This window comes from Crotalus tigris, unplaced genomic scaffold, assembly GCF_016545835.1.
Source record: "Crotalus tigris isolate CLP2741 ecotype Arizona unplaced genomic scaffold, ASM1654583v1 scf7180000018590.67127310178:1205815, whole genome shotgun sequence".
Classification (NCBI taxonomy): domain Eukaryota; kingdom Metazoa; phylum Chordata; class Lepidosauria; order Squamata; family Viperidae; genus Crotalus; species Crotalus tigris.
The window spans coordinates 271,469-285,000 of NW_024097092.1; the positions used below are offsets into that span (position 1 = coordinate 271,469).

Sequence of the window (13,532 nt, forward strand, 5' to 3'; positions counted from 1 at the left end):
TTTGTTAAAGGCTTTCCCCTGATCTTAAAGGAAAGGAAGCCTTGCTAAAAAAAATAAAATAAAATCCATTTTTACCTAGCTAAGCCTTAGGAAAGGGCATATTGTCACTGACAATGTGATCTCAAATACCCCTGATTAAAGACATATGGATGGGGCTTTGTAAAGGTGTTCAGCTGTCAAACTAACCTTTCTTTTGTTTCGGCACTTTTTCTATAGGGCTTTTATAAAATAAACCTTGCTTGCTCTCTTTTTCTGTATGTATACACACACGCAAGCACACACACACATATATATTGATCATGTTCAATGCACATAGTTGAAAGTTTCTTTAAGCTGTTTTTTAAATTCTTTTTTTTCCCCAACTGAGATGTTCTGCGATGCTTACAACAATTCATTGAAAAGCAGGATGGAACGTCACCTGCCAGATTCTCAGAGCATAATTTGAACGTGAATTTGGACATCAAGGCAGCACAAGAGTTCAGTTTAGTCACGGCCAAATGCAATTTTAATTCAGAAACATGTGCACTGAGTTTTTGAAGGATAAGTCATCCCCCTTAGTGCTCCTTTCTGAACTCATTACCCTGCACAAATCTGTAGTTCAAGGAAAGAGTATTTTCTGTTACCCACGGAGAGACAAGTGATGGGCGGTTTGATTCACTATATATATATAAAAAAAGGATCAAACAGCTGCTTTTTAGTCGTGCCTTTTTTCTTCTGCCTTTACCCCAAATATTTGCATTAAGCTCACAGGCCAAAAAATGTTTGTACTCTCAGCCTGAGGGAAGTAGTTTGAAATGAGGACCAGCTGCTTGTCCGCAACTTTTTATAGGAAGGCTGTGTTTTAAATGATTACATTTGCTGGGCTGAGCGGAAGGCGGACTCAAAGACTTGCTTAGGCAGGATTCAAAGCATGTGCTTGCAGACATGTTCAGATGGCTTACGTAGGCAGCCTCTGCACATTGCATCAATCCATGTTTTGTTTAGCCAAGGATTGCTGGATAAGCATCATTTGGTTGGGTTCACACAGCACACTATAAAACACCCCTTGGGAGAATGCAGAGAAGAACCCATAAACCTTGGTTCTTTCCTAATTGCCGCACAAGGAAGAGTCCTGGAAATTTGTTGCATGGAATAAGACGTGAAGTATTATTTTTATTGATGATGGTTTATATGTCACTCGAAAGCCACTTGATGAAGATTTCTTTTTTTCATCCTAAAAGGCAGAGTACGGTTCAAGTACAAGCTCCGGTTTAGGAGCACAAACCAGGTTTCAACCTAAAGTAAAATGCATCACGTCTGATTGAAATATGTGAAGTCAAGAACATTTTGGCAATTTTAATTCAATATCGCTGGGGATTCTTTTTGAGACCATCACAGATGACCCTGACCCTAACCCTGGTCACAGATCACTGCAGTTGTGAGAACAGGCTTTTACAAGGTGCCCAACCTCCTTATAGGAGTCAGTTAACCCCAAACACCCTGCGTACTCCTGGCTGGGTTTTAGCATCTCCCATGTGCCTCTAGTGTGATTATTGACATGTACGGAAATGAGCCTTAACTGGCTGTGGAATCCTTTGAAATGTGCCTTAGCAACCTGCGAGAAAGGTGAATTGAGGGGAAGGAAGCCTGAAAAACTGTAGCAATTCTGAAATTAGGTGGCATTTATTAGCAGAGGAGGCATAAAGAACCTCAGGCAGGGAACCCTGGCGATTAGAAACATTCAAATATAACGAACTCATTATTCTGGAACCGTGAACTGAGATGTGTTATATATATCTGATCCAGATAGCATAAACTCCACGAAAATGGTTTTAAACAAATATTTATTGTCCAGGAATTCTAAGCAGAGACTTACTTTGCAGTAGATACATCCGGTCATATTCTTATTTGTCCATTCTCGTAGGTAAAAAGGAACAATTCCCCATCTCAGCTAGGCATGGTTACGGTGCTTGATTAAACAAAGGCTTTTACAACCCTGGCTCTAGCCAGGACATCCTGTAATAAACTTTGAAGCCTCTCCCACTGATTAGATAAGATATAGGACTGACTAACAGCTAGACTACATTTCACAGATGCCATCTCTTAAGGAGACATCATTTAACCCTTTAAATGCCAAATGCTCTAACACAGTTCTTAATTCCTAAGCTAGCTATATAACGGACCAGATGGCTAAACTGGTCCAGCACACTCATAAACTCCAGGAAGGAGTGGAATAGAAGCAGGACAGAAAAGCCACGGAAGGACAGAGCCCTATTTTCTATGGGGTCTCCATAAGGGAGATGTCATTAGTTGGAAAAGGTAAATTTGGGGTACCAGGAATTACCGTGAATTCCCGGCTTTCCTGGGTATTTGCAGTGATGGAAAAGGGAACTGTTCCTCCAGGAATTTCCAACTGGGGGTTTCGCCTCTGAGGGTTTTCCTTGTATGTTAAGAGCATCTTGGGTCAGGAAATGGTGATTCCCGTCAGAAAAGGCAGCGTGGTCCACCTCTGGCAGGGGAAGAGCTGAGGCCGCCGAATATGCGAAGGGGATCCACCCCATCTTGAGTGCAGGTTGTGCTTCGTTTGGCAAGCTTACCCCAAAAGGGGCCTTCACTTGTGTTTCTTGCCCTTCACTCTGCAGCAGTTTGTCAAACTTGGCAACTTGGCTGGCTGGGGAATTCTGAAAGATGAAGTCCACACACCTCAAGGTTGCCAATTTTGAGAAACTGCTCTACAGTTTTGGCAGGGAGAAGTCAACTTTCTGTTTCTGCAGATTGATGGGAGCCAAGAAGTGTAGGCTGGTGCATGGGAATTGTAGTCCAGCTCCTGGAGGAATGGCGGGAAATGATTAAACATGGAATCCAATTCATATTTGGGAAGATTCTGAAAAAGATAACCAATGAAACACCTACAGGCATGCAAAGTCATTATTAAAAGCCAACATGGGTTTGTCAAAAACAGATCATGCCAGACAAATCTCATAGCATTCTTTGACCAGGTGACAAAATTAGTGGAGCAGAAGAATGCTGTGGATATAATTTACTTGGACTTCAGTAAGGCATTTGATAAAGTAGATCACAACCTACTATTTGACAAGATAGAAAAATGTGGGGTAGACAGCATCACCACCAGATGGATCCGTAGCTGGCTGACCGGCGTATTCAGCGTGTGGTCCGCAATTGAACTGCATCTACATGGAGGGAAGTGTGTAGTGGGGTGCTGGGTCCAGGGCTCTTCAACATCTTCAACGATTTGGATGAGGGGATGGATAGATGGGGAACTCATCAAATTTGCAGACGACACCAAGCTGGCAGGAATAGCCAACACTCCAGAAGATAGGCTTAAGATACAGGAGGATCTGGACAGACTTGAACACTGGGCACTATCTAACAAAATGAAATTCAGTGGTGAAAAAAGCAAGGTTCTACATTTAGGCAAGAAAAACCAAATGTACAGGTATAATATAGCAGGTACCTTGCTCAATAGTAGTAACTGTGAGAGGGATCTCGGAGTCCTAGTGGAAAATCATTTAAATATGAGCCAGCCGTGTGCTGCAGCTGCCAAAAAGGCCAACACAGTGCTGGGCTGCATTAACAGAGGGATAGAATCAAGATGACGTGAAGTATTAATACCACTTTTCAATGCCTTGGTAAGGCTACACCTGGAATACTGCATCCAGTTTTGGTCACCACGATGTAAAAAAGACGTTGAGACTCTAGAAAGAGTGCAGAGAAGAGCCACAAGGATGATCAGGGGACTGGAGGCTAAAGCATATAAGGAAAGGCTTCTGGAATTGGGTCTGTCTAGTTTAAGGAAGAGAAGGACCAGGGGGGGACAGGATAGCAGTCTCCCAGTATCTCAGGGGCTGCCCCAAAGAAGAGGGAGTCAAGCTATTCCCCAAAGCACCTGAAGGCAGGACAAGAAGCAGCGGATGGAAACTAATCAAGGAGAGAAGCAACCTGGAACTAATAATAATAATAATAATAATAGTAAAGTTGGAAGGGACCTTGGAGGTCATCTAGTCCAACCCCCTGCTTGGGCAGGAAACCCTACACCATTTTGGACAAATGGCTGTCCAGTCTAAGGACAGTGAGAACAATTAACCAGCGGAACTACCTGCCTCCAGAAGCTGTGGATGCTCCAACACTCTTTTAAGAAGAGACTGGACAGCCATTTGTCCGAAATGGTGTAGGGTTTCCTGCTTGAGCAGAGGGTTGGACTAGATGACCTCCCAACGTTATCACCATCAATAATAATAATAATAATAATAATAATAATAATAATAATAATAATAGTTATTATTATTATTTATAAACCATTCCTCCGCCACATCTCTTCTTCTCACACCCCCTTCCGTATGTAGATGGTCCCTCCCGTCCTTCTGGCACACAATTCCCCCCCCCCCCAATCCGCTGGCACTCCAATGGACCTTCCCACCGCCCTCCTCCCCGAGCGCGCAGGCGCGGGGTGGCCTCCCGCTCCATACTTGGCGATGCCCGGCGAGCGGCCCTCCGATTGGCTCGGTGTGGCGCGAGGGGGAGGGGGAGGAAGAATGGGAGGGTCTCCCCGCGCTCGCTCGCGCGCGCGCTGGCTGACCCGGATGTGCAACTGCTAGGCAACGGCGGAAGTGGTGGGAAAAAAAAAAGAAGGGGAAAAAAAGGGGGGGGAAAGGAGGCGGCGGCGGAGGCGGAGGGCGGCTGCGGCCTGGCTCAGAGCTCGGAGAGGCCGGACCCGGAGGGACCCGGAGTCGCTGCCGTCGGCGCCGTTTCCGCTGCTGGTGCTGCTGAGGAGGGCTCGGCCCCGCCACAGAGGCAACATGGTGAGGGAAGCCGCGGGCCGAGGCTGGCGGGGCGGTGGGGGGAGGAGAGGGAGATGGGGGAAGGGGCAAGGACCGCCGCTGCCGCCAGTAGGGGGCGCTTCCTCGCTTGGGGGGGCGTGGGGGAGGGGTCCGCATCGAAGGCGCTCTGCCCAGCTGGGGACTACAAGCCCCATCCTCCCCAGCCAGGCGGCCCTGCTGCCTCTGAGGGGAGGAGGAGGGGGGGCTGCCCTGCTGATCCCCCCCCCCAGTGTGTGGTTTTATGGTTTCTGTCAAGTAATGGGGCGGGGGCGGGGGGGCTTCACGCTCTCCGTTTGGATCCCTGTCAGCTCCTGGCAGAAGAAGGCAGCGCCAGTTGGGCCTTTCCTCCTCCTCCTCCCTTCCTCTCCCCCCTCCCCCCAATGGGGAGGGGAGGTGGTTGTGGGGGCCAGTCTGGGTCGGGGTGGGTGGTGAGGAAATGGGGATGGGGGCAGGGAATAAAGAGGAAGGACTTTTTTGGGGGGGGGGACAAGGAAGGGAGCAGCAATATGGGACCCTCTTGGCCAGGGGTCTTCAAAGCTGCCTGAGGAATTCTGGGAGTTGAAGTCCACATGTCACAAAAGGGCCAAGTTTGAAGGCCCTTCCTTGGTTTAAGTTAAAGCTCCTGCCTTTCCTTGCCTGTTGGCCTCTGGCTGGCCTGACAGTTCAGGAGACCCTCTCTCTGCCCTCAAGAGAGGGAGGGGAAATTTAGGACTAGGAAAACCTTTCCTTCCTTCCTTCCTTCCTTCCTTCCTTCCTTCCTTCCTTCCTTCCTTCCTTCCTTCCTTCCTCGTCCTTCCTTCCTTCCTTCCTTCCTTCCTCGTCCTTCCTTCCTTCCTTCCTTCCTCGTCCTTCCTTCCTTCCTTCCTTCCTCGTCCTTCCTTCCTTCCTTCCTTGTCCTTCCTTCCTCGTCCTTCCTTCCTTCCTCATCCTTCCTTCCTTCCTTCCTTCCTTCCTTCCTTCCTTCCTTCCTTCCTCGTCCTTCCTTCCTTCCTTCCTTCCTTCCTTCCTTCCTTCCTTCCTTCCTTCCTCGTCCTTCCTTCCTTCCTTCCTTCCTCGTCCTTCCTTCCTTCCTTCCTTCCTTCCTCGTCCTTCCTTCCTTCCTTCCTTCCTTCCTTCCTTCCTTCCTTCCTTCCTTCCTTCCTCGTCCTTCCTTCCTTCCTTCCTTCCTTTCTTCCTTCCTTCCTTCCTTCCTTCCTTCCTTCGGGAGATGTGTTAAGGAGGGGAGAAATGCTTGGCCGAAAGTTAAGGTTTATTTCTGACACGCAGTTGAGGAAGACCTGTACTTATAGTTGTCTGGCCCGAGAGAATAAGTTACACAGAGAGGAGGATGTTGGGAGACAGGAGGCATTACTGGGATACCCTCCATACCCACCTCAAGGGCTTGACATAATCAACTGCGAGCTAATTTCATTTGTGGAGGCTGATAGTGATGGGGAGCTGAGGAAAGGCAGAGAAATTGACTGAAGATGAAAGGGGGGCAGCAGACATGGAACTGTGTGCTGAAAAGAAAAAAATGCCTACGTTTCTTTCCATCCAATATACTTTGAATGGTGGAGAAAAGGGTTTCTATCTGGCTGGCTGGAGTAACGAAAGAATGAGGATCAAGAGGTGAAAACAAGGCCCGCCCAATTTCTAAAATAACTCTTGCTTATCTTTCTCTGCTGCTCAGAATATTAAGTCTGGATTGTAGGTTCTTCAGGCATGATGGTAACCGTGGATAAAATTAGAGATACGCACATGACAGGTCTGGAGGAAGTCAAGAGGCTGAGTTTGTAGGAGAAGAAAGGGGAGGAGTATAAAAATGGACAGAACAGTCTTGCTGTGAAGATGATACTTTATTTTTCTCTTCTTTTTTCTCCAGAAGAGTAATAATAGCCTATGTAGGGACTAACATCCTCAGTTTCTCAAGAAAAAGGCTTTGGGGAGACTAAATGGAGCGCTTGTGTTCTGCGGTTGAGACAGCTTCTCTGGTACCAATGCTGGATTACCAAAGAGAAAGATATATTGGTCTTTGCCTGCCTGAGCTGGGGTATCGGCTGTGAAGTGCAGCTGATGGGAGACGCCATATAATGGGGATACAATATGCAGTTTGAGAAGATGATAAGAGCTAGATATTGCTGGTGGGGTGAGAGGTTTCTCATCACGGGGCTAATTGTGAGGAATTATGAGGGGTCTCTCATGGAAGCGAAGGAGCAATTGGGCAGGCTTCTAAGGTAGATATTTCTCGAGTGGGCACCGGGCTGGAGCTGACTCCGGGATTCTATTTTGAAGTAAGATTCTGCCTCTGAAACTGCCATCCCGTTAGGAGAAGGTCCTTAAGAAATTCAGCAGTTGGAAATTGGTGTAAGGAGAGCTTTGGCCTGGTTCAAGTGTGTCGGTTTGTCCAATGAAAGAGAAAGTGTCCTTTTGCAGCTTGCATTTGCTGGACACAATAGAAGGGGTGGGTGTAGAAGTGCACAAAGGCTGTCTCATTGAGTCATATAGGTGGGGTTGTCATTGTGGGCCATGTGCCTGCAGAAGCACCCGATTCCTTTCAGCTGACATGGTGCATCTTTCCAAGTGGATTGGGCATGCTTTTGCTGTAAGTCAGCTGATCACCCAACGGGTTCCAAAAACATAAACCCTCCTTGTTGATCAATACGGAAATGTATCGGCTTGCTACCCAACCCTGTGAGTCACAGGCCGATCCGATGCTTGCATGCCCAGAATGAAATGCGTCTTGCCTGGGCAGTTAGTTCCCTTAATTAACGGCTGCCACAACAGGAAGTGCTCCAGTTTAAACCCCCCTCCTCCCTCGTCACTTTTCCACTGAGAGGCAAAGGTGAACAGCTTCCAGCTGAATAGAATTGTTTTTTTAGTTGGCTTGATTTTGCTGGGAGTCGCAGTAAGTCACCAATCCTCAGAGTGAGGACTTGTTCTTGGCACGCGTGTTCCAGAACCAGACATGTATTTTAATGCTTGCAGAATGCGTAAGCCTTGGGTGCCTGTATCGCGATGATGCGTTTCTTTGGTTTCACAGAGTTACCCACCAGTTCTCTTTATACCCGCGTGTAGATCACTGCTGTGTGTAGCAGGAGTGCACCTAGTTGTGTTAGGAGGGCAGCAGTAACCCACACAGCCCTTTTAAGGCCACCAATGAACAATGCATTTGATAAAAGAATCTGGAAACATATTAAAGAAAAACACTGCACTTCAGGATTTCTGTAGTGGAAATCTGAATGGAAACAAACTTAGCTGTCTATGATTACTTTTTTATATATATATAGTTTGTTTTGGGCAAACTGTCTGATACCTTACTTTTCCAAGCGTTGCTTGGAAGTTACGAGAGGACTTCCATCCGCAAGCATAAAAGCACTGTTTGTGCTTCCTGGGCCAAGCTGTTTTTCATTAAAGGCCTTTACCCATCTTAATTTCCTTTCCCTGCCCTCTGGTCAGGCTCTTGTTTGCTTGTTTGTTTCTTAGTGGCTGGCACTCTGGGAACCGCTGACTTCAGATTGCCCGTTTAATTTCTATTTTGCTTGCAAAAGAGCGATCGCTTAACCACCAGGCCAGTTACGCCTGCCTCAAATGGAGCATTTTCCTTCTGAGTGGTTGAGAAGATGGTTGTTTTCCTTCCCCGAGGCTTAATAGGGTGGCAGAGGTTGCTGCAGTTGCTGCAAAAGGCCTGTTTGGTGCATGAGGTTCTACAAATCTGGTGAGGAAGCACTAGCTTAACCCCCTCCTCCTCCTACCCCCCCACCCCCAGAAAAGGCTCAGGCTTGGGTGTGCATTTTGTGCAGCAGTAACGTAGCTGCTCTTGCTGAGCACACAGCCTCACCATAAGGTGTAGGGGCTGTGCTATTTTTAGAGCACTTGTGGTACTGTACTTGCTCCTTTTGAAGTGCTGCACTTCTCTTCCAACAAGCTGACTTAGCACTTGTAGGGCAGAGCCAGCAGCAGAAGTGGGGCGTGGTTTCCAGGGACAGGCCGTGAACGGAGGGGAGGGGGGGTCTCCTTCCCCATTTTTTTCCCTCTGCCACGAGGGTTTGCCTTTTAAAAGGCTGGCTTTCCCGCTCGGCAAAGCTTCTGCATTGAAAAGTTTTAATGAATTAAAATCAGCCAGGAGGATTAAAAACGGTCTTTGCGTGCGCGCTCTGTGGGTAGAAGAGCGGGCACTAAAGAGGTATTCAGGAATATCTTATTTCTACCCAAGTGGCGTTAAGCCTACTTGATCCGAAATGTTTGAGGACTGGCCAAGCAAGCGGAGCGTAACCGGTTCCGGAGGGATTGAGGGCAGGGCAACATCAGATTTTTTTTTATATATAAAAGGTTGAGGGGGTAGTTTCTAAAAGGGGCACCTGTTGGGGGCCAAGAGGCCTCCAGAGGTTTAAGGAATGAAATAGCTGCTTTCAGCATTCACGTGGCTTGACTTTCTACCCCGTGTATAACCCCCTGAATCCTGTGCTCCATTCTGAAAGCTCCCCACACTTTTGGCCCTACCCATTTGTGTTGACTCTAAGGGAAGGGTCTTCAAACTTGGCCCTTTTATAACTTGTGGACTTCAATTCCCAGAATTCCTCAGCCAGCGTGCCTATACAGATGTCCATTCAACTTCTAGAGCTGTCCTGCTCAGTCAATAACTCTGGGCAGCTTATAATTCATTTATCTCTGACCTCTGGAATTAAAAACAAGGGGAACTCTCTCTCTCAGCCCCATAAACATTGAATCCCTTCTATAGAATGGAATAGGAGAGCTGGAAGGGACCTTGGAGGTCTTCTAGTCCAACCCCTTGCTCAAACAGCAGACCCCATACCAGGGGTCTTCAAATGTGGCCCTTTTATGGCTTGTGGACTTCAACTCCCAGAATTCCTCAGCCAGCAATGCTGCCTGAGGAATTCTGGGAGTTGAAGTCCACCAGTCTTAAAAGGGCCAAGTTGGAAGACCCCTGCTCTAAGACCACAGACGGGAAAACCACACACTGCTCAATCTTACAGGTTGATTAGGGAAAATTCTTGCTGAACTGACGGAGAGCACTTTAGGATGCTGGTGGCCTGGCTCAGGTCTCTGGGTGTTTTGAGTGGTTCCTGAAGTAGAGCAGTAGTAAAATCCTGGGCTCTGTACCCTGAGAGCATCCACACCGTCGTACAGGACTCCTTCTTTGGTGGGCAATCACCACTGAACTCTTTGTTTGCGAGCCGTTTTAACCGCCATGACGTAAAACCACCAAGGTTGGCCGGAGAGCACCCCCAAGGCGGCCGGTCTTGCAGCCCTCCCTCCTCCATACCTTGCTGGGGTGGGGCTAACACAACAGATTGCATGTCCCTGAACTCCTATAAAACCTTGGAGAAATTTGGAGGCTTCTCTGATGTTGGAAAAGATGGTTAACCTTTAGCCGCAAGAGTAATTGGTAAAAAGCCCCCCCCCATACACATACAAGTTCCGAGTGGTAGGTTTCTCCCAAGAGTAGGGCAAGAGAAACTGATTCCTCGGAGCAGTGGGTGGCTGGTAGTTCTGAGGCCTTAATTCACCGTTCAGAAGGACCGCATTTATCGCTCCTCTGTGGCCTTTGTACTTAGGGGTGGTCTGCCCTGCTTCCGCCTTGAGAGGGGGTTTTCGGGGAGATTTGAGGGTGCCAATTAAGCTGGAGGTTGCAGCCAACGTAAAGCAGAGCCTGGTTACTCCTCTCCTGCTGTTTAGCCATGAAAAGGTTGACACCCTGATAGCTGCTTGCAAATTAAGCACGGCATTTCAATCCTAAAAATAGGCCAATGGTGTAGCTTCTCTGCTTTCCCTGTTTTTTTTTTTTCCCCCTCTCTTTTCTTTGCCAAGGGCTACCCGGCCCCCATGGCTCCCTTATGCCTCCCTTGCCCGGTGGGGCAGGAAACTCCAGGACCTGGAGATGACCATCCTTGCAGACCTGAGACTTTTAAAAGCTGGGCAGCACGGCTGCTTTCATAAAGAGCAGCAGGCAGAACTGGGACGTGTGAGGCTTGGCTTTGTTTAGTGGCTTGTTTTGCTGCGGCCTCGGAGCCCAAGACCAGGACTGGGGAACCAGGTGCCTCCGAGCCTAGCCTGGGGCCAGGGGACCTGACACAGGATACCTCAGAAGGAGTGCAGGATAAGGGGTGGAGGGGCAGTCCCTCACTGGGCTGCCCGCCTGTACTTCCTCCTCGCTGCAGCCTAGAATCTGCCCAGGCCAGCAGAAGAGCTGTAAATAAAACTTCCCTGATAATTTTCCAGAGTATCCGTTCCCCTGCCCTCCTGCTTTGCTTTGCTTTTTTTTTTCCTTCTTTTTTTTTGGCTGACGGGATTATGGAGTTGAAACTGATCTCTCCTTACCTGCTTTTCCCAGTTTATTTTTTGCCCCTAGCAGAAATAGCCTGCCTTTGGGTCTGTGGTTTGGTGCTCTGCTCTTGCGGTGCCTCTGGAGGTAGAAACACAATCGCAGGCCTTGATGGGAGGGAAGGAAAAACAAGATATTGGCTTAGAGGCAGGAGAAATTCAGAAAATTCCAGCAGTTTTCTCCTAAGTCAGGGGTAGGCAACCTCGGCTCCCTGATGACTCGTGGACTTCAACTCCCAGAATTCCTGAGCCATCATGGGGAAACTATGGCCCCCTCGTGACTCGTGGACTTCAACTCTCAGAATTCCTGAGCCAGCCATGCTGAGGGGAAAGGGAGAGGCTTCCAAGCTGAGCCAGGCTGGCTCAGGAATTCTGGGAGTTGAAGTCCACGAGTCATCAAGGGGGTAATAGTTTCCCCATGCTCGCACAGGAATTCTGGGAATTGAAGTCCATCCATCTTTGAGTGGCCAAGGTTGAGAAATACAGGCCTAAGCCAGAGGTAGGCAAACGTGGCTCTTTTATGACTGGTGGACTTCAACTCCCAGAATTCCTGAGCCAGCCATGCTGAAGGGAAAGGGAGAGGTTTCCAAGCTGAGCCATGCTGGCTCAGGAATTCTGGGAGTTGAAGTCCACGAGTCATGAAGGGGGCCATAGTTCCCCCATGCTGGCTCAGGAATTCTGGGAGTTGAAGTCCATGAGTCATGAGGGGGCCATGGTTCCTCCTTGCTGGCTCAGGAATTCTGGGAGTTGAAGTCCACGAGTCATAAAAGAGCCGGGGGGGGGGTAGGCATCCTTGGCTCTTTTATGACTCGTGGATTTCAACTCCCAGAATTCCTGAGCCAACATGGCTCAGCTTGGAAACCTCTCCCTTTCCCCTCAGCGTGGCTGGCTCAGGAATTCTGGGAGTTGAAGTCCACGAGTCATGAGGGGGCCAAGTTTGAAGACCCCTGCTCTAAATGGGCTTTATTGTAGACCTAATGGCTGCACAGACTAGGCCAGGGGTAGGCAACCTGGCTCCTTGATGACTGGTGGACTTCAACTCCCAGAATTCCTGAGCCAGCCATGCTGAGGGGAAAGGGAGAGGTTTCCAAGCTCAGCCATGTTGGCTCAGGAATTCTGGGAGTTGAAGTCCACGAGTCATCAAGGGGGTAATAGTTTCCCCATGCTCGCACAGGAATTCTGGGAATTGAAGTCCATCCATCTTTGAATGGCCAAGGTTGAGAAATACAGGCCTAAGCCAGAGGTAGGCAAACGTGGCTCTTTTATGACTGGTGGACTTCAACTCCCAGAATTCCTGAGCCAGCATGGGGGACCTATGGCCCCCTTCATGAGTGGTGGACTTCAACTCCCAGAATTCCTGAGCCAGCCACGCTGAGGGGAAGGGAGAGGTTTCCAAGCTGAGCCAGGCTGGCTCAGGAATTCTGGGAGTTGACGTCCACCAGTCATAAAAGAGCCAACCCCTGTCCTAAGCAATAAAGTTAGGTGGAACCGGAAGCTCTGCCTCCATATAACTCCAGAATGCCTGATGACTGGGAGAGACTCCACAAAGATAGTCCTCGGCTTAACAACAGTTTGTTTAGTGCCCGTTCAGGGTTACAACGGCACTGAAAAACTTGACTTGCAATCGTTTTTCATGGTCACGGCCTTTGCAGCATCCCCACGGTCACATCAACCAAATTCAGGTGCTTGGCAGCTGACTCATCTTTATGACGGTCACAGTGTCCTTCCCGGGGTCAATGTGATCCAATTTTGCGACATTCTGACCAGCAAAGTCCACGGGGAAGCCAGGTTGACTTAACAAACTGGGTTACTAACTTAATAACTGCAGTGATTCACTTAACACTTGTAGAAAGAAAGGTTTGTAAAATGGGGCAAAGCTCACCAAACAAATGTCTCGCTTAAGAACAGAAATTTTGGTCGTGAGTCGAGGACTGCCTGTAATAAACTTGCTAGTGGTTGGCATTTTCACTGAAAACCATCCTGGGAGAAATTGTTCCCAAAGACCTGAAGGTTTTCTCCCCTGGGCTGCCCGCAGCAGCCACTCCGCTTTCCTTTTCCTTTCCACCACCTTTGCAAAAGCCGCTCAAAGTCATGGACTGAGGTGGGGGGGGGGCCTTTAGAAATCCAATAAATAAAATAAAAATTGCTTAGCTTTTAGGCAGGGACGGGAGCTTCGCTGGTAATGTTTAATAGCAAGCTTCACGGCAAGTTCTTTTTTCTCTTTTTTTTTAAACCAGATTATTGAAAAGTTTTATACAATATACATCCCAAGACCCACCCACCCCTCCCCTACTTCCCAGTGCTGAATACAGGGTTACAAATAAACAATCAAAACTCTAAAAAAAACATTACCCAACCATACAAGTAACCAAGTCCATAACGCACTTTAACTCC

The 13,532-nt window shown here is 48.3% G+C and overlaps 1 protein-coding gene across 2 annotated transcripts in view; it reads left to right on the forward strand.

The window, feature by feature from the left end:
• The first annotated feature begins 4,603 nt into the window (after positions 1 to 4,603).
• Positions 4,604 to 13,532, forward strand: part of CAPZB (capping actin protein of muscle Z-line subunit beta) — a 49,109-nt gene continuing 40,180 nt past the window's right edge. Inside the window, exon 1 of one of the 2 annotated variants that reach the window (XM_039355040.1) lies at positions 4,604 to 4,799. In XM_039355040.1, coding sequence (XP_039210974.1) covers positions 4,797 to 4,799 — 3 coding nt within the window. In that variant the 5' untranslated portion in view covers positions 4,604 to 4,796. The remainder of the gene's footprint in view (positions 4,800 to 13,532) is intronic. The other variant, XM_039355041.1, reaches the window with a different exon arrangement.